Source organism: Branchiostoma floridae, chromosome 1 (genome assembly GCF_000003815.2).
Source record: "Branchiostoma floridae strain S238N-H82 chromosome 1, Bfl_VNyyK, whole genome shotgun sequence".
NCBI lineage: Eukaryota > Metazoa > Chordata > Leptocardii > Amphioxiformes > Branchiostomatidae > Branchiostoma > Branchiostoma floridae.
Genome location: NC_049979.1, coordinates 25,885,403 through 25,906,347, shown reverse-complemented (window position 1 = coordinate 25,906,347; position 20,945 = coordinate 25,885,403). Strand labels below are relative to the sequence as shown.

The 20,945-nt window shown below is 40.2% G+C and overlaps 1 protein-coding gene across 50 annotated transcripts in view; it reads right to left on the bottom strand.

The window, feature by feature from the left end:
- LOC118404010 (nesprin-1-like) overlaps positions 1-20,945 on the bottom strand; it is a 68,216-nt gene that overhangs the window by 25,913 nt on the left and 21,358 nt on the right. For 7 of the 50 annotated variants that reach the window (XM_035803124.1, XM_035803043.1, XM_035803582.1 and 4 more), the window contains 24 exons: positions 19,317-19,412; positions 18,420-18,553; positions 17,910-18,062; positions 17,284-17,477; positions 15,508-15,617; positions 14,706-14,993; positions 13,705-13,743; positions 12,445-12,810; positions 11,742-11,936; positions 10,758-10,898; positions 10,197-10,376; positions 9,665-9,808; positions 8,670-8,837; positions 8,066-8,074; positions 6,947-7,081; positions 5,644-5,808; positions 4,526-4,726; positions 4,155-4,211; positions 3,725-3,790; positions 3,369-3,428; positions 2,882-2,953; positions 2,163-2,234; positions 1,303-1,383; positions 390-488 (listed from right to left, as the gene is read on the bottom strand). In XM_035803124.1, coding sequence (XP_035659017.1) covers positions 390-488; positions 1,303-1,383; positions 2,163-2,234; positions 2,882-2,953; positions 3,369-3,428; positions 3,725-3,790; positions 4,155-4,211; positions 4,526-4,726; positions 5,644-5,808; positions 6,947-7,081; positions 8,066-8,074; positions 8,670-8,837; positions 9,665-9,808; positions 10,197-10,376; positions 10,758-10,898; positions 11,742-11,936; positions 12,445-12,810; positions 13,705-13,743; positions 14,706-14,993; positions 15,508-15,617; positions 17,284-17,477; positions 17,910-18,062; positions 18,420-18,553; positions 19,317-19,412 — 3,225 coding nt within the window. The remainder of the gene's footprint in view (positions 1-389; positions 489-1,302; positions 1,384-2,162; positions 2,235-2,881; positions 2,954-3,368; positions 3,429-3,724; positions 3,791-4,154; positions 4,212-4,525; positions 4,727-5,643; positions 5,809-6,946; positions 7,082-8,065; positions 8,075-8,669; positions 8,838-9,664; positions 9,809-10,196; positions 10,377-10,757; positions 10,899-11,741; positions 11,937-12,444; positions 12,811-13,704; positions 13,744-14,705; positions 14,994-15,507; positions 15,618-17,283; positions 17,478-17,909; positions 18,063-18,419; positions 18,554-19,316; positions 19,413-20,945) is intronic. The other 43 variants (XM_035803199.1, XM_035803358.1, XM_035803275.1 and 40 more) reach the window with 10 other exon arrangements.

Genomic DNA, 20,945 nt, shown 5'->3' with positions numbered 1-20,945 from the left:
TATATAGTCCAATCTCTCCTACGTTCTAATCTAAAGACACAAAGGAAGGTCCCATATTCTTTGGATGGACATGGGGAACTTTTTTTAAGGACATACATTGTATTTTTCTACTAGTAAGTGTACATTATTGTAAGTACGTCCTCTAGGGCTAAGCTACATGTAACTGTATGGACATTAAAAAAAACTGTTTGGCAATGCTTGTTTTTGTTATAATATTATATATTATCATATGTTCTATAATGCTGATCTTTACCAGCATGGACAAAAATGTAGAGGTACAGCAAGGCCTTTTGTGCATGCACATGTATGTAGCAAATTCTTTAAAAAATATATAAAGTGAAGTGTTGAACTGAAGGGAATAGCAAAGCATTGAGCAGATTTTAAAGCACCTGATAATCTGCTGGGACTGTATCACTGCTTTCAACAGCAACAGTTACAGTATCAGCCTCAGGTTCAACAATTTCCTGCTTTTCTTCTTTGGGTGGCTGCCAGCAAAGCATTGAAGGATAAGAGCAATTAATAGCAAATAAGCAAAATACCCCTGTATGGTCAAGATACACATCTAGTATCTGATCAAAAAAAGCTTAGAAATGGGGTGAAAGTTGCCAGGCAAAGCAGTGCTACATGTAAATTTAAAAAATAGATATCAAATACGTATTTTAAGCCAAAAACAGCTTTGAGGTGTGGACCACTGCCATTGCCTACTCATGTCATGATGGTTTCGCATGTCTTAAAAATTTGAGTACAGTTTATGAGATGCTTCCCAATACAAAAACATCATGCTTCTTATTCAAATTGTAAAAGGACACTTCTAAAATTCACTACAGGCATTAGAAAAACTACACTTTCCTGGGAGGTGAACTAACATCTCCGAGCAGGGTACTTGCATGAGGATTTTAGCTACAGGCTTTATTCCATATACTTAAAGAGAATTCAGATCATTAATTCACGTTCTGGATAGTGCAGGTTGTTTCGAGAAATTTCAGGAAAGATAAATGGCAAATACAGAGCAAAGAGCATAACAGCTGGTGTAATATACTGAAGGGTGGTTATACTGGCTAATATATATACAACAATGTATATCTGTCATATTTAGAACAGTCAGGGTGTTTAGGATTATCAAGTCGATGGAAGGTGGTTTCAAATTACAATATTTTGGAAAAATTGCACATTGAAACTAGCATCCGTAGAATTGACATCCCTGAATACCCCGTTTTTAAAAGCAACGGATATAGGTTATCTGGCGGATAAGGGTGAACGAGCGTTAGATACAGATGCAGGATAAGCACTACTGATGAGCACCTGATCAGATGGAGTATCTGAGGCACTGCTCTCAGCATCAGCATCACCACCACCTTTTCCCTGTTTCCCATCTTCCACAGGCTGGCAAAGCAGTTAGAGGGGAACAAAGCAATTATGTCATGCATATCAACACTGTGAGTATCTGTCTCTAAGCAAGCATCAAAACCGTTGACCTCAGCAAAAAAGCATAGAGGAAATGCCACAAAAGCTTTATAGAAGCATGCCCAGATTATCATTAGGGTGTCAATTACTACTAACTTTTAATTGCATCTGCTCAGAATATTATCATGTAGCTCAGACATGTATAGCACACTACATTGAGTACTGCACCAAAAACATGCAATAACAGAGATCACTAGTAGAGCTGAATATGTTTTAGAAATAAACGAGCATTAGACATTTCTGAACGAACGAAATCTACCTTTTTTCTTGTTAACTGGCAATAGACGTTTTGGTTTACATCTTTTCTTCACACATTTGCTGCCCTCATTAAATTAATAGAATATAGAATTGTTCATTGTTTTCATTAGAAAATACTATTCATATAGAGCTGTTTGCCATTCTCAGACATCTAAGACATTACCAATCTCTTAGCAAGACAATCAGCATGTCCTAAGAAAAAGACATTGCAAAGACACCAAACAAAACCCCAAAAGGACAATCTTAGAGAATGCCTCAAAAAGGTCCATAAAAAAAGATCATTTTCAAAAAAATGCATTCAATTGGTGTCAGCAGCTTTCACCTATATCCTGCTCTACTAGTGAACAGTACAGAAGTTTTCTATTTCAAGACAGAATCATTTAGTAATAGTTAATAAAACTATGCAAGAGAAGAAAGAGAGTACATGACTAGAAGGGCACCTGCTTGGTCCTATTGAAGGGAACACCACCATATCTGTAACCTTTATCTGGTCGTCTGTATCCCCGGGGGTACTGGGGGGCACCGAGGGGGAAAGGAAAACAGAACCTTACACTCCCATGTTGATGTAACATTTCAGATATCTCTCTCTATATATATGTAACGTTATATGATGTTCTTCTGTTGAAGGATATCGTATGTAAACGAGGATGTGAGATACAAATGTACACGTATGGTACATCCTTTAAAGAATATTATGTATTGAGTACTGCACGTAAGTCTGTCTTTAAAATGTTGTCCTACTCTCATCATATTAATGGGTTATTAATGAACAGAGAAGAAATTAACATCCCTATGAAATGATGATAAGCAATAATGATAAATTATTATATAGTAATGTGGATGTACATGTAGAATAGCCAGAATATGATCATGAGTTGATGAAGGGAGAAACATGTATTGCTGTTATCACTTAAACGCCCATTATCATACAGATAACTGATGTCATGACACAATGTGATATGCAAGACTTGACATACATGAGTATACATGAGTATACATGACATTCAGCATCCTGCTATATTATAACTAATAACAAAATATCACAGTCACACACAGTTGGCAAACAACTTAGTGGGGAAAATGCAGCATCTCAGATAATTGTGAGAGACATCCAGAAGAAAGCTTAGAGACAGACAGCTTGAACCCAAATATCAGGCACCTGATAGGACAGCCTTGATGGGACGCCACCATATCTACCACCTCTGTCCAAAGCACCATATCTTTGAGGTTGCTGAGGTAGGAAATAAACCACAAATACATGAAGTACCATTTATAATAGAAAGTCTCCCAGCAGTACCTCAGTTCAGCAATGGTTCAAAGACAGCCATCATTGGGTAACAGATGAGCAACTGATTGGTTTGATCATTCTTATGATCATTTTAGACCATTAATGCTCTCTCAGAAAGTGTTGGATGCTCAACAATATCACCTCTGTAGAACCCAACAATAGAAAAGTATATCCATTTAAACGTATGCGTCCTCCAACCAGAGTTAAAGGATGAGAACACCAGTAACATTGCAGCAGCAGCAGATAGATACACCCTGCCGCATGATTCCCTGAAAGAATGAAATGTAAGTCAGCGAGAGGAGGGAATGAAGATGTCAATCAGGGGAGGGGCACGTGTACTTTGAGAAATGATTGGCACCTGATTGCCGTCAATTCCGTACCCTCCCTCCACGCTGTTGTAATCTGGTGGCTGGCGACCCTGTGATGGACAAGGGTTTGTTTTATCAGTAAATAATGCTTCAAAATATGATATCACCAACACAGCTCACCAGCAGGCCTAAGGTACATGTCGCCAAGCCACTAATACACCAAGAAAAATTAGGAATAGGAAGAAATCAGGAAAAAAGTTTCTTCCATGTTGTACAATATAGAGAATTCAAAAGTATGGAAACAAAGCACCTTACATGTATATGCCCTACAACAAAAATGAAAGACTGCATCAAAACTCTTTAAGTGCCATGCAAGCATAGGCTGTCGTGAAATCATGTTAGGCACCTTTCCGGGGTATCCTTTGGGACCATAGACACCATCAAGGCCCTGACCTCCATGACCTCCAGGTACCTGACATAGCGCCATGGAAAGGATTACTACTAAGGAGGTTACATTACAATCTTTCCCACCAGGAAAACTGTTTAAAAATTTCCAGTTAATCAGTTCATCCAACTGGTGACACAAATGTTAAAGTAGGAATAAAAATCTTAATCTTAAATTCAGCTCTATTAATCACTTATCACCTTCAGTTATCTGAATCTTGTCAGAATTAGTCAAACATGAGCATGCAACAATATATTAAATATCTTCTTCATCACTTAAAAGTATAGTTATGGGGAACAGTAATTCTAATTAATACACACAAGAGGATATCATACATAAGAATCGAACTTTAGTTACGCAGAAAAAGAATAGTTAAAAGAAGTTTAGGCACCTGTGTAACGTTAGTTGAAATCTGATATCCTCCTGGACCTTTACCCTCCTGGTCAGTCTGTGGGGTTGACCATCAGCAGATGACCAATGTTGGGAGGTGAGAGTTCGGAGTAGTAAGAGACACAACTTATTGTTAAATTGTGACTTCAAGAAAACTGTGTAAAACACCCACTGACTATACAATTAATTAATAAATTAGAATGTATATTATACATTGCACATTTGTAGTTAGTAACAGAAAACAGAGAAAGCGTAACTGTATTAATTTTTCTGACATAGGAGGAAAATTAATAGTATATTACACTCTTTAGAAACATTTGGATTGGAATACCACAGACTATACAATCATACACATATACTTGTGCTACTCACCCTTGCATTCCTCAACTTTTCCCACAACACTTGCTGTTCCTTCCTCACACCCTCAAAGTGCTCCCTGTTATCTTTAGCAGGTCCCACCAGGGACATCTCATCCACACTGTACTGTACCAGCTCCCGGCTGTAGTTTTCCATGTCACTCACGTGCCTTTCTGCAGTTGGTATGAAGCCTTCTGGCTCCCTGAGGTACAGGCCCTAAGGATATCACAGACAGTAGTTAGTAACGTTAGTTGACCTTTATTCGCGGGGTAACCTATATCCGTTGCTTTTCAGGGATATCAGATTTTCAATGATATGAAGTCGACGGTTGTTTCAATTTTAGATATTTTCAAAATGTAACAGTTTGAACTCAAATTTCGTTGGTATGATTGCACTAAATACCCTGCTTTTTAATACAACGGAGATAGGTTACCCCAAGGATAAAGGTGAACTAGCATTATAGTTGTATTGTCACTCACAGCAACTGTCATATTCATATTAAATTTCAATAAACGATATCATTAAAGGCAATCATAAGAAAACAAGAATTAATTGAAATTCAAGGTAAATGTCCAATACAGGGACAGCGACAGAAAATTCAGGAGCATGATGATTACAAAAATAAATGGCTCTTCTAAGATTGTATGTGGCACTGGCATGCATGGATATGAAAACTGAATCCTCCGTTATATGTAAACATAGGCCTGGTCAGATTGACATGCATGGACCTTGGTTTGGATCAGCTTAATTCAATGCCTTTCTACAATGTAGAATGTGCTGTAAATGTATTTAAGTTCAAGGGGATTTAATTTCACGGCAGCAGGAAAATGAAGTTTTCGCAGTGGTTTTAAATTCGTAGCAGCGCCATAGATTGTAGTCAAAAACTATAATGGAAAAATGTTCGCGGTGGTTTTAAGTTCGCGGTAAAGTGGCCACCGCGAAAACCGTGAATATAAAAACCACCACGAATATTTCTGCATTTACAGTAGTACATAGCTGAAGAAATATGGCAAATGTCATATGTAAGCTTCTCACCAGCGGCAAAACTTAGTATAGTAGTGTATCGATATCTCAGTTTAAATTCCTAGATTCCTAGAGTATGAGTCAGTCAAAGTAGAGAGAGACTGCAGTACCTCATGAGTGTGACGGAGGTCGTCCCTGTCCACCGATGGGTTTACCAACAACTCATATTCCCTGTCCGTCTCCTTATTCGCCTTGTCTACAGTCTCCCTATACAGGTCCTGGGACTTGCGGAATTTCAGCTTCATCAGGGCAATGGGTGCTTGGTACATCACATCCTGCGAAGGGCACAACCGATACTTTGTTCAATCTAGCATAGGTGGCTCTCTCATGCATGTCTCTATTGTTAAAATGACGGTCAGAAGATCTAGACAACACATTTGTGACATGTTGTCTACTGTTAAACTACTTGCAACACTTGGTAGCTAACAAGTTGAAGCAACTTTTACTCAAGCAAGACTGTGCAAAATTACTGACTTTCAGATGCCTTTGACCCAATACCGATACATTCTAGCCTGATTAAATCTCACTTATAGCAGTTTGCTGAACATCTGCCAAGGCTCCTCTGCCAGGAAGGGCCAGTAGCTTTTGACAGCAGAGTTTGTGTTATACAGACTAGTTACATTTCTGTCAGTTCACAATCAAACAGTGGGTAACCTCACAAAGCTCTGTCCTACTATTATCAGCAGATGCATATTGGAATACATTTCCACATGATGTAAGGGTATAGCGGAATTATACAAAAATGTAGCTAATGTCTGTGACCAACTTCTCCACCAATGGAAACACAGGAAGCTGCCAGCTTGCTGTCAGTTGAATACCCTTGCCCCCTGTGGCATAAGAGTCCTAATGTTTGTTTAAGTAAGTCCTACCAGATGAACCATGTAATTGGGGAAACAGGGAGCTTCCCATGGGGTACCTAGTTAGCACTCCAGATGCTGGTGACAACTTGTCATCTTTAAAGAACCTCAGCTACAAGTTTTGAAGCTCAGAATGAGGGTACAAAAAAGCCTTTGATTTGCTTAAAGTTGTCAAAACTGTTAGCTTATTGAATGGTATACACTTGACCATGTTGTGGTCTTTCTTTGGGAAAACAATTTTTCAGTCACTGAAGTTATACATACATGTATACAAATGTACATGATTGTCAGGTTTTCTGACGAATACATGTTTGTCTGAACAGAGACAGGGGGCAACATAGACTTTCTGATACTTATGACCCCCTCCTGCAAAAGTGGTGTGTTCCTGACGTCACTGTTGGAGATAGAAGGGTCATTCTGTGAACAAGGTCGACGGAGCTTGACCGAAAATCTAGAGTGGTGAGTCCCTATAGTTTAATTCAGTGTTGGAAGTAAAGTGTTAGCATTTTTCTATAATATGTTTGTCAAGTTGACGTTCGAAGAACTGTTTCTTTACCTTCCACTTGTTTTCAATCCTGCCCATTTGGTCCTGCAGTTGTTCCTTCTCAGGGTCATTCATGTCTTCAGCCAGCCTCTCTCCACTCTGCACCAGTCCCTCCATCATGTCAGAGTCCACATCTTTGAAGAATGTCTAGTAGGAACAACAAGGTACTCCAACATCAATGTTAACATGACCATTTGGATATTTGCCTCTCAGATAAGAATAAGGTATGATATTGTAATCAGAAATTGTACTTAGATTCACCAGATGTATTCTTATCCACCCTGACCTGTACTTAGCTTGTTAGAAAGCAAAAATGTACAATAAAGGTCTTCATTCATTCATCCAACATCATGTAGGCTTCAACTAAGAGTGACAGAACCAATTGTTAACTAAGGGGCATTTAAAAATTAGTATTGTTTTGTATTACTTTTTCAGCCTTTGTTGTGGTAAAATAAAATAAGAATTATTATGGAAATTCAATAACAGTGCTTTTGGTACTGAAGCATTTCTTTAGAGCTAGCTAGAACTAGAGTTTGTTACAAGAGTCCAAATGAAGTGATGAACATGTAGGTCAAGAAAGTATGTTGTACATGATGCATTTAATTCAACATTACTTCACCTTTATTGCTGGGGTAACCTTCATCCGTTATTCTTAAAAACAGGGTGTTTAGGAATATGAAGTCAATGGTGGTTTCAAACTGCAATGCAAAACCATTTTTAAAAAAACTGCAGTTTGAAACCACTGTCGTTGACTTGATATACGGCTAAGTACCCTGTTTTTAAAAACAACGGTTACCCCGTGGATAAAGGTGAACCAACATTACACATGCAAACCAAGGAATTAAAAAAGAAATCAAAAAAGAGGGGCCTACTACATATGCTATGAATGAAGCAAAATATACAAAGTGAGCTTTGTATACTGCATTATAGGAGGGTGCAGGATGTGAGGCGACATATAAAGATGTCAGATGAAAGTTATTGCCATACGGAATCACTTGTTCTGGCCTTAGATTCTACCTTTTCTCTCACTGGTATATCAACAGCATCAAAGTTAATACTGGGCTGGTTCTCCCATAAAAGCTGACAGTACCGATGCCTGAGGGGCGGATCAGCTAGCTGTGTCATACTCACCACCAACATCTTGGGTCCGGGAGAGCAGTTAGAGGCAGAGGGGAAGAATATGACACACAATGGATCACAGAGTATGGAATGGGTAATGTGCAGGAATGAATAAGACATGGAGTGTATGGGCGTGACCCATTAGCATTTATATTCTTCCAATTGGGTCACGGTCATGATGCAAAAATCATAGTACATTGCATCACAAGGGAGTATGAAAGTTTTTACTGTTCAATATGATATTTTGGCTGTGTATTTGACTCATAAAATCTGTTTTTTTGTTACAGCTGTCAATGGTTGACTGGGGAAATGGTTGTCCAGACCTGATTCAGTGCCGGTCAAAGACCAAGAATCTGAATCAGATGCAGAAATACAAGGAGAGGGCACATTACCACTGCCTTTATCAAGGAACACAAACAGTTTGCTCATTGGTGCATTTTTCCATGATCATGAACACAAAATGCACACCATTTTGATTTTTGCAACATGAACAACATCATAGTGAATGACAAGAAGAGGAAGGGTAAATTGAAGCTCTGTTAATTTTTACCTTTGAGGACTGTCATTAACATTATGTTTGTGCTTGACGATGATCCTTTAAGAAAACGTGTCTTACCTCGTGGCGAGCAATCTGAATGTCCAGCGGTTGGTCACGGTCAGTCATGATGTCGTTGGCCTTGTCCAACCAGGACCCGACGTCATCTGTGCGCTTGTCGAAGTCCCTCCAGTTCTCCTGGATATCGTCCAGTTTGTCGTCCCAGGTGAGAGACAGCGCCATGCCATCCTGAGGAAAGGACAGGGTGTCATTAAGCGGGCTTTACAATTCATGCGATTGATGGCCAAATTTGTAGATCAGTCAGAGCCTCCCGAATTTCAACATCACCCGAGCATCGGCTGTATTTTTCGCTGAAAATCTGGCCCTCACAAATTGGACAGGGCCCGGGCAACTTCTATCCGTTACTAATGTTTATATATCTCCTATGAGATGGTAGCATCTCTTGCATATGGACGAATTAAGAATCGACTAACTCGGTAAAAAGCCAACACGTCGTCCAAGTTCAATGCTTGATGTGCAGAGGGGCTTTATGGATACTGATGATGCCTTTTTTACTGTTATTGGGTAGGTTGACAACTCTCTCGTCACAGGGACTGCATTGCGAGTAGCTTATATAGGCAGGGCTAAATCACAAAGGTTTGTAATAATATGGCAGTCTGTATACAGTGCCTAGTAGCCTCAATATGACAGTAATTGCCCCAGGACTGTAGCCAATTTTTTAATAGGAAAGTTGTAGAAAGTGTATTTTTATGCTAATAGCACAAAATAGGTGGCATATGAACGAACTTGAACGCTGGACATCCGGGTTATGAGCCAAACACCCTGCTGTTACGCCACACTATATAAGTTGATGTGACTAATGTCTGCCATGAAGGACAGATCATACTGGAAAAATTGTACTTCAGACTGTACTTCAGGTGTAACCGGATGCACTATGATGATGATGATGAAAACAATGCAGTTGACATCCCTAAATAGATTCCTATATTACTATGGCACACTCTCGGAATCTGTAGATTTACATGTTAGACATTTTTCATATTACTGCAACCCACCTCAAACCTGGAGTCGATGTCATCGAAGCGAGTCTGCAGGGGTGACTTGTCATGGTTGTCCAGGCACAGACCCTCGATCTTCTTCAGGTCACTGTTACAGCTGCTGAGCTTGTTACGCATGGTGTTTCTGGTGGTGAAGAACTCCTGAGTGTGTAGATAGAAAAAAAATGAGTTGTCGAAGAGCATACGTATGTAATGTTGATAAAAATATTAGTCATGGAAAAGATTGGCCAATGATTCTCATTCTCATAGAGTTTGTCAGGCCAGGTAGGAACGGTTGGTTCGATTTTAGGCTGGGACCCCCGTTTTACGTTCGTTTCAAAAGACGAAAGCAATCCCTTACAATGAGTCCGAGCTGAGCCGACCCTGGAATCGAACTCGGGCCCACAGATCCATGAAAACAGATCCAGATGGCCAAGCTGTGAGTTTGTTTAAACTGCTCGGCCACTGAGACATGTGATGGTCTGATGAACTGCAATCTCTACCAATACGCAACTTACTGTACATGTACAGTTAGTATACAAATACTAACCTTGTGGTTTTGCACCCTCTGGTTGAATTTGGCAGAGGTGGAGTCAACCATATGAGACATCATCAGCTTCTCAGCGTCAGACAACCAGTTGTCGATTTCTGCCGTGTCGTCCTCGAAACGCTTCACATATGGAAGCATCCGGGTGCAGTTGTTCTTTTCCTTGGAGACATCGTTTCTGATCTGCATGATACATGGGTGAAATAAATCATCTTGTAACTAGACAAGCGACATTTTCAAGAAAATGCAGGATGTTTCCCTTCCAGTAATTTGTCTTCTGTCAAGCTACATGCACACAATACTAATACCATTAGGCTTGTCCCTGAGGCATCGGAAAAAAAATACTTTCAAAATGACAAAAGAAGATGGAAGAAGAAAAAGAACACATCAGCAAAAACATAAAGTAGCCACAGACTACCTTTTCCCTGATCACCCTGTTAAAATATGACAAAAACACCACATGTACATGTATCTTGTCCGAAGATACTGTATTACTCTCAGAATATTCCACAAAATGTAAGGTCAGGCCCTACCACAAACAAGTTTTTTTTTTACAAGACTCACTCTTGTGATCTCTTCCTGAACATCGTTCAGATCACTCTTGGCGACCCTGGCCTCGTCGCCACGTGAACCAAACACGGAGTCCACCTGTCGACTCAAGGTACTCAGCTTGTCCTCCTGCTTCCCTGCCTCTGTGTCCAGCGTCTGACGGAGAAGCAATATTTACAGACAATTACAAATGTACTCCTACATGATAACATATACATTGTACATCTGCTGAAGACGTCTTACACGTTGCATACAGTTGCCCCTGTAGGACTAGTGCGCCAGTGGACGAGAGGGTGGAGAAGGACGTACACACACCTCCTTCACCTTAAAAAAAACCCATGTCGCCTTAAAACCCACCCTGTCTGCCTACCATTGTCTTCCGAGACAGACGGATGCCAACAACAACATCATTGAAAAGTTGAGCCTGTTTTTTTTCATTCTGTATCAGTTTGGTCCTGTTCTTACATTTGTTAACCATTTCACTGCTGCCTAACCTCATAACTGATAGAAAATTGGGTGCCAAATGGCTATTTCAGTGTGCTGAAGGTTAACCAGGAGGCAGCTGCAATTTTTCTGCCAAACAGTACAATGTACTCAGTGAATAGTTTCATCAGGTTGTTACATCACTGAATGTAGAGAGTGACCTTTTTCGACAACCCTTGTTTTCTTTACTCCCTGACTGACATTTCGGTGACCGTTTGTTACCTTCCTCAGTGCAATGCATTCTGACACGTTCACTCAGACTGAATGCTGCAGTACAATGTGAACCAGTCAGAATTGATGAAGATGCTCATCGAAATGTCAGTCAGGGTCAGTAATTAAAGCAAAAGTTGTGAAAGAAGAGTCTCTTTATTCATACATGTACTGTGTAAGATCAGAGAAAGACAAGACACTGACAGTCACCTGAATTAAGGTGTCATACAGTAAAATCAACCTCTCCAGGACTAGGTGTGACCAAGTCTCAAACTTCCTTTTTGGAAATGCCATCATTATACTCACCTCCAAGTCCTCGATGTGCTCTTGCACATCCTGATGGTACACCATGATGTCCTTGGGGTACTCCTTCTCCACATCCGCCAACCAGCCGCGGATGTTTCCCAGGCCGCGACTGTATTCGTCTTCTCCAGGGCTTGCTCCACCCGACTTGCTGGTACTCCCACCACGTCGCCCAGCATAGGACGGTAAGTTGATAGACTACAGTGAAACACACATCAAGAGCTAGATTACAAGCTACGCACTTGGGCAGGTAGGCAGATCACAATTGTGCTTAAACCATAGAAGATCTATTCAAATGAGGACTCATCTGTGTCGGAAGAATTCGTAGTTGTAAAGTTTGAGCTTTGTTCCAACACATAGAAAACACCATGAATTTTTGGTCGACCTCGTCAAACGACATCAGGAGTGAATCAAACGTGGTGGGAATTAAGGCACCCATTGAGCCGTGTTGGTGGCTAGGTTCCATCTTCCCGCCACTTTTGATTCACTCCTGATGTCATCGCACTTTTGACCCTCGAAAAGACAGCGCAGTGAATCAGACATCTGACAAAGGTTGATGAGATTGATGAAAAATCCATGGTGTTTTTTTCCATTAAAACAAAGCTCAAACTTTATAATTGCAGAAGGTCTAGAGGTATCTAGAAGTAAGTTATTCCAATTTTTTTCTTCAGAAATTCCCAGGCAATGTTGAAACACTGATCCTTACCACACGGATTGGTGACATGTCTCCTTTATTGGCCATGACGACAGTGGGGGAGGAGCCATCTTCCATCAGGGCAGACGAGCGGACAGATGTGGACTGGGACTGTCCGCCCTTGTTGTCGTATGTGAACACCTGAGCTGAACTCTGCTCATACTCTCCACCATAGCCTCCTCCCTTGGACGTCTGCTGTGAGCTCTGCTGACTGAACTCTCCAGAATACCTGCCGCCCTTGCCGGCCGCAGATTCACCGCGGAAGCTCCCCACTTGAACATCCAGGTGGTTGGAGGCGCTCTGCATCTCTTGTCCGGATCCGTTCATCACGACATCAGTCTTGAACCGCTGTCCAGAAAAGGTTCCGCCAGCTCCCACCTAATGTAGAAATTAAGGGATACAGGTCATCTCCTGACACTTACGTAAATAGGTAACTGAAGGTCCCTTCAGACTACAGTTTTAGAACTGTTAATGTGTAGGGTTTATGACTTTCCCTGGGATGAAAGAAAAACCTTTTGACATTCCCTGCCTGTCATAAAATTTGCAGGTTTCTCATTAGTTTCGATTCCTTTTTTGGCCTCTAATTTTATAATAATGCTCTTGATGCTATTGGACATGATTGTCTCTTGCAACTAGTGTCCTGAAAGAAAGGTGTTTATGGCAGCTATAGTCACCTGCCTATCAAGCCTTTTATGTGCAAAATGTCATATGGAAACCAGCAGGGACTTATTAAAGAACAGTGCATACAACAGACTTTGATGAAAAAAAGGAATGCTAAACAGCATATTCTAACAGCAAAGACAACTATAACAGACTGGAATGCTGTTAAGCACCTATGTCCTATGTTGAGATACTGAACTCCCAGCTGAACATAATTCTTAAAAGCATATTAATTTTTCATCTAACATGATCTAACAAATGAATGACCATCACCAATGCAAAATGAAGATGTTCTCAGTAACCATAATCACCTTATGCCACACATGCAACAGGATAGCTTCACATGCTGTACAGAACAGCAAATAATAGATTGAAGATAGATCTATGAAGTGCCGAATTACAGAAAAGCAATAACACCCATCATCTTACAGCAGCTAACAGACTCCAAACTGCGATAGTAACAGAACAGTGGTGACATAATAAAGTATTATACGTGTTGGAGGAATGAATGGACATTATTGTCATGCAGAAAGTAGTAATATTCATATTCAGAGGGCCCAGGATGTCAGAGTGCCAAACTCTGTCAGTCAAGTTTGAAAGTTTGTCAGTTACCTCATTCATCACATCATCGTAGAGGGAATCGGACGTAACCTGGGGATACGAGGAAGCACATTTAACGAAAGTTGGAGCGGATGCAAGGATCCTTTGATTCAGTATTCTCCTAAATACAGGTCGATTTCAGATGAAGTTATTTTGAATTGAATTATGAAGTTGGATACAGTAACAGTGCTTTCTTTTACTTCCTCTTGGTAGGGATATTGTAAAAAGACATGACTTGTATCATATAATGAGTATACATTGTATTCCAATGCAAACATGGTCTTAAAAGTTGCTGTGAAAGAAAAAAAGTGAGGAAAATTTATGACATGCAACATTACACTACAATACAATATAGGCTAGGCTCTAGTTATAAAGGCTAAAGATAAGCTACTTTTTTTCATTTTCTACACACATTTACAAGTCTGGTCATTTAAAGTGAACCATATACAACTTTGTGCTAGTACTCTTCCATTGTTAAACAAGGAAAAGTCTCAGATATATAAGCTTTATACACAAGATTTTGTTTACATCATTTTAGTCATTTCTCTTCATAATCATTATGCAATGAACCAACTAAAATGTTCTCCTAATTGTCCTTGTTTTTATGTCAAAAACTAATCACTGCTGACAAAAATTAATTTTCACACAACTACCTGACTGTTGATTATAGTGAAAATCTTCATTCTATCTTAGTAACTTGATCCTTGATTACCCTGGGCCCGGGGGCCATCCGGGGTCGGGCAGCTTGGACAGTTTATTCGGTAGCCCAAGACAGTCATGCCCGCTTTGCTCCTATCAGCGCCCCGGGGAGTTTAAGCCCGATTAGTAGCGATAACTCCTTCGGGCTTAAACTCCCCCGGAGCGCTAATGTGAGGTCGGCGGGCTGACTGCCTTGGCTCCCCAAACAAAACTCGTCAGCAATATTGCTAAGCTACCCGGTCCTGTCTGGCTCCCAGGGTAATCCTTGATACAAGCCCAACTGTTATATAATTGACACAGTATGGTGTTCTTACATCGCTGGTCCTGTAGCTGTCCTCTGCAGCCAACTGTGAACTCTGCTCGTAGCTGGACAGCTGAGTGTTCTGCTCGTAGCTGGTCACCTCGGTCGTCCTGGTAGACTGGAACTCTGTGACGGACACGGAGGGGTTGTCTCCACCCCCGACGCTGTAAGCCCCACCACCACCGCTGGTGGAAACGTAGGCCCCCCCACCACCGCTGGAGGAACCGTACGTCCCCCTAGCGCTGCCTGCACGTCGGAATGACGAGGTGTTGCCGCTGCCAAGTCCAAGGTACCGCACATCCTGTGGTCAAAGGGTCTAGCAGTTAACCTCAATCTAACAAACTGCCTCAAAATAGAGTCCATGTAAATCAGTGATTATCCTTAATACAATGTTTAATAGCAGCAGCTCTATTTGTCCTACAGTTGCACACTCAGGAGAAATATCATATGACAGCAAGTACAATTTGGCTTTCTGCCTTTTTATTAGTGTTGAAGTCTCCAGAAATAACAGTTTATAACTGTCACAATTTGAACTGAAGCTGAGTGAATAGTGCAATGTTTTACTACTGACAAAGGATTTCACGTAAAACCCTTGTCAAGAAATGATAAACCGTCACTGTATGTTGGCCTGGATGTTTGCATTTATATTATATTTCAATTGGAAAATTATCAGATATGTTTCACAGTTTCAAAAGGAAAGAAAAAAACAGGCTAGGCATAGTGTGACTGGGCTGGCTGAGTGCAATGTAATCTGTATGTGATTCACAGAATGCTATAAAGCTACTTTTAAATCAAGAGTAACTTTTAAGTCTTACCCTTTGTGAAGGGGTGGGGGCCGTCCAGCCACCGGCTTGTGGGAAGGCTTGGGCAAACAGGGATACGTAGGTCATCACGCTCCGACCATCGGGCCTGTCCACATCCACGTCTGAAACATTGGGTGGAAACAAAATGGTTTTGATATACTCACTGTGAAGTCATTGATTTAATTTGATCCCCTTGCAACAGGAGACCAGTAATACTGGTAATATGATTTGAAAAGTTTAAATCTTGATGTTTTGATATACTCACTGTGAAGTCATTGATTTAATTTGATCCCCTTGCAACAGGAGACCAGTAATACTGGTAATATGATTTGAAAAGTTTAAATCTTGATGTTCCCTAACACCAGTAAACTGTATCTCTGTTATACTTTGTCTGACCCAGCTGCCTCTTCCCTCATGACCTCAATGAAAAGCGGCTTACAGGCCGATTTGAGCTTTCATGAATAAACAAAGGTTTAAACCATTAATGTGACTGAGTATTTTGTACATACATCTTTACTCATTGAATACAAAGGTTAATGACTCGCCCAGAGGTGTATGAGGTGTCATGGTTATAGGGCAAGGTCATTTGCCGTAACCATAGACTGAATAAATCCACCAAGTGAGTGAAATTTTGTTTGGTACATAAGGAGATCTCATTTTGAAACCTAAATTTCCACAAAAAATGTCGTAACATTGCAATCTTGGCATGACAAATCTTTTCAAAACCTTCTCTACTGCACAGATGAACATTCCTCCATGTTGGGTGTAATCATTCCTCCCTGCTGGGTGTTATTCTGATTGGTCAATGTTTGACCTCTCCTTCTGATTGTATAACACTCAGGTGTTTAATGAATTCAACACTGGTACCAGACTGGTGTTAAATCACATTGTGCTAATGCATCAGAACCAATAAGAGATGGGATCTTATGATTGGTCAACGTTGCCTGCCTATATGATAATACTTATTAATGTTGAATGTTGTCAGAACTGCTTTGTACTTTAGTGTCCTTGATTGCACAAGCACTACAACTATTCAGCCAACTAACACATACAATGTAACTATGCTAAACATACTAGATGTAACAGTATGGAAGTAATGCATGAAGATACACAAACACTAATTACTACAAGGTCAAGCAGTAGCACTCCCCTGTGTACAAAGGTTGTCACCGAAAATTCAAGGTCATCGATTCCTCACAGTTGTGGATGGATTATGCTTGAAGGACAGTTAAGCACTGTCAGTGAAGAAATGTTTATCCGCTTCTAAGATGTCAATCATGTTGACTCAACTGACTGACAACCATTTAGGTTTCATATCAGATTCAGCCATTTCTAACTGTCAGACAGTTTCATACGTTGCTACTCAAAGCATGGCTATAACTACACTTGAAGAATCAGACAAGCAAGTCACATCTCTGAGGTCAGGTAGGTCAAGCTAAACACAATAGACCAACAGTTTCAATGACATCATTGAGGGAACCAGTTTGACGGGTAACAGTCGAGGACTAATGTTGTTCTTTGAAGTGTAAGAGCACAGGTGTGCAATGCTATTAGTCTTAACAGTCTTGCAAAATGTTGGGAAGTGACCTTAACAGCCAAAAATGGGTGAAAAATTGCAACTTGAGAACCCCTTTCAAATTTCATAAATTTTATAGCCACATTTGAAAACTGACACCAATGACTGCAACTTTGGAACTCTACACTTAGAAATTGTATTTATTAACATGGCATTGTAACTTTGTATGTTGCAGTTGCTAGCAAATGTTACCTTTCTAGTTTTATTCTTACCTTCTGAGTCAATGAGTTTAGGGATTCCCAGGAACCTCTCGGCCGCGGTGAAAGCGTGCTCCATACGTGAGGAGGCGCTCTTCGTGGAGAGGCGGGGCATGTCGACCAGGTCAGGTTGGATCGTGTGCACCAGCGAACTGAAGGCCTTGCCGTTCCGCCAGCTCTTGCTGAAGTCTTTCACGTCAACAACGCGTCTAGAGTTGGACAAAAATATCTTCCTGGTTCACCAATTGAGTAATAAGTGTAAGAGTTTGTAGCCAGCATGCATATTAACTTGGCACAAAACGTTTGGAATTATAACTTTGGTAGATCATATTAGAGTTGTTTCTGGAAACAAAATTTGTATTATATATAATAAAGCGTGTGTGATTTCCTTTCCTATAATTATATCAAAATTGTTATGATTGTAAACTCATGGAACTAGCGCCAGGCGTGCTCACGTGAGTGGGTCACACAAAACATTTGCCAAAGTTTCCCTGCTTGCATTCAATACTGTATCATTCTGTGTTATGGGCACAGGTGTCAATGAATAAATTGATGCTTTTTTTCACATGATTTTTGGCATACATGTTGTCTATTAATAACAGTGGCTAGTTTTACAGGCGTTATAAGGTCAGCCTTCTCACCGATCAACAGCATTCTGTGACCACTTGAGCAGGATCTTCTGGGCTTCCTTGGTCTCCTTGCCTGACTTCTTCCTGTTCGGACCTGGGCTCTGGTCACGAGAACTCTTCTTCCTCTTCCCCAGGGAGGGCAGGCTGGAGGAGCTTCCACTAAACCTGCAGTGTAACATACAGGTGATAGGTGTTTTAGGCTAAGGGCACAACCTGCCATACGTGCAAATGCGTGCTGTCTGCGTGCCAAAACGTGGGCAATCTTTTGGGATCTGTAAGGCCAAGGCCAGGGTTCAATTCCCGGTAAACCAGTGAAATGACAAGAGGGGCGAGTAGAACAGAAAGAAACAATATATACAAATATCCTGAGTGATCCTGGAATCAAACCCGGGAATCAAACCCGGGCCATCAGATCACAAACCTAGCAGCGTAACTGATTTGGCCAAAAGCCTGACAGGCATTTGGCATGGTCGGTTTGCGCTACTTGAACCCCCATTGTTACAGTAAGAACATGTTGCTTACCCAAACTTGCCCCCCTTGGTAGGGGTAGTGGATTGTGAGCTGGTGCGAGGCATGGTACCGTACATGCTGTCATCTCCCATAGACGCATTCAGTCCGCTCACAGTCCTCCGGGACATCTTGGCCACCTCTTCAATCTATGAAAAAAAAAACTTAAACTTTAAACTTCAAAGTTTCAAGTGATTCTGTACTGATGGATTATGGTTGTCGACACTAAAACACAACACTGTGCTAAAAAAGGAAGTACTTTTTTTACAATAAACATTAATGAACAAATCTATATTTACAGTAACTGTTACAGTTAAGTAAATCCTTGTTTTTTTAACCATGTTATTAACATAACCATTCGGGCATTAACATAAACCATGGTATTGTGTGCAATTAAAAATATTGCTCATATTTGCTGAATAGCTAATATCTGACCTAAGCTCTGATTGGCTACTCACAAAAGAAAGAAAAAGAACACACCATCAAAAACAATTAAAAATATTTTTTCCCTACCAGAGGAAAACATAATAACGGACTGAAGTGGTTAAGGTGCAGTCAATTAACTCAATTCCTACGAAGCAGTACTGAATGTGTTTTAATAAGTACACTACAACTAGACCATGAATATGCATGTTTAGGCAAGGACGAAATGTTCCGCTACATAATGTCGACAAAAGAGTACAATACACTGGAGAAGATCTCTCAATTTGTTTTCACAAGTTTTAAAAAGAGAGAAGAGACTCTGTAGATGATATGAACTTTAGCTATACAACACAATGCCTTTAGCCCAAGTTGGGCAAGAATATGCAATAAAGATCATTGTCATTGTCATTGTCATTTAATGGGATGACTAACAGGAAGTCTGTACAGACCATTGTACTGTGATGAAAACATAGAGATTGTTTTGTATACCTGGTAATGTGAGACAATTGCCCACATGAGGTCCAGAATCTTGGGGGGAGTTCCATTGGTGATTTCCTGTGGGGTCACCCCAGCTGGAATCTTGACCTATCAATCATAAAAAACAATGGGAATTTTTTCCTAAAATATATGCCTGTGAGATAAGAGGCACTCCATCTGTGGTTCTCCCGTCGCTATAACAGCCGAGCGTCTCTCACACCTCGTCCCCTTGAATGTGCATCTAGTCCAGTTAGAATACTCAACAACAACAGAAAATGCACAAGATGTCTTAACCTGCATGTACAATTTTGTACATGTACACCATGTTGCTGGGAGTAAAATACAGTCACGCAGTTTGGACATATGATATAAGCTAAGCTTGTGTTACTTCAATAATTCATAAGTGCTGAAATGCCTTCCAATGAACACTTGCGAGTACCATGTTAATAATCAACGTCATTTTAACATCCAGTGATAGTAATCAGATTAAATTTTGAAAGTAATATTAGGTATGATTATAGAACATAAACATATAAACTTGGAACTGACAACAGTATCACATATTTACTCTCTGAAAAAAATTGCATATTTACTCTTTGAAACTGCTTGAATGCGCAATGGGTACACTCTTTCCAAAAGCTGTACTATCTCATCTGAGACTCTATTTACATTTTGATATGCCAATTTAAAATACATGACATTTGTATACAATGTATTTTTTTTTAACCAGAGAAAAAACACTCACACACTCAGTATCATTATCACTAACCAAGAGATATAATTGGTATGGCCCAATTGTGGTTTCCTCAATGTTTGAGTTCAGGCCTGCTTGATTGACAGCTGTCTGACTGTCTGGTTTACATCCCGTTTCAGAACAATAGTGGCTACAGGTGTTCACAATTGTGGCAAAGTGATCAGGACGCAAGCAAGCAATTAGGACTTTGTACTGTATTTTCTCGAATAAAGTATGGACTTGTTAAACTCTTCAAAATTCAAAAGTCACATTAAGTTGTCGGCAAGATCAGGGTACATATTTAATCTAAGGTTATTGTACAGATAAATGGGAAAATGACCTAAAATAGAGTAAAGTGGTGCAAAACTATTACATAATTGTTTTCATGTACAATATCTCTTCTATTCAGAGCAATTTTGTAACTTGCAGTAGGCGATTCACAAATGTGTAGAGACATTGCCAGAGTAAAGAACTCCTTGACTTATGCAAAAATATGAAAAGTCATCATATATTTGAATTTATCTGGTTCAAGATTGGTTAAGAAGGGGTGCATAGTTTCTTCAGTTTTTCAGTATTACATTTAACAATGCCCCAAAGCAGGGGTGCGTATTTTATTTGCAGTGCATACTTTAATCGAGAAAATACGGTAGTAGAGACAAGACAGACAAGACAGAGACAGACAGAGAGAGAGAGGTGGAGGAAGACCTACCTACAAGACATCAGCATACAAGAGTGAGAATTTAGACAGGAAGTCCTGTAGTAAGGTGGGAGGGAGTTGAAATGAAGTCAGAGATTAGCAAGTCTAAGATTTATTGGGGAATCGCGTAAAGAGCTTGGAAGTTAAGAGGATATTACCTAGTGGTTCGTCAGATGTATAAAACCTCTACCATATATATGTTTGTAATAAT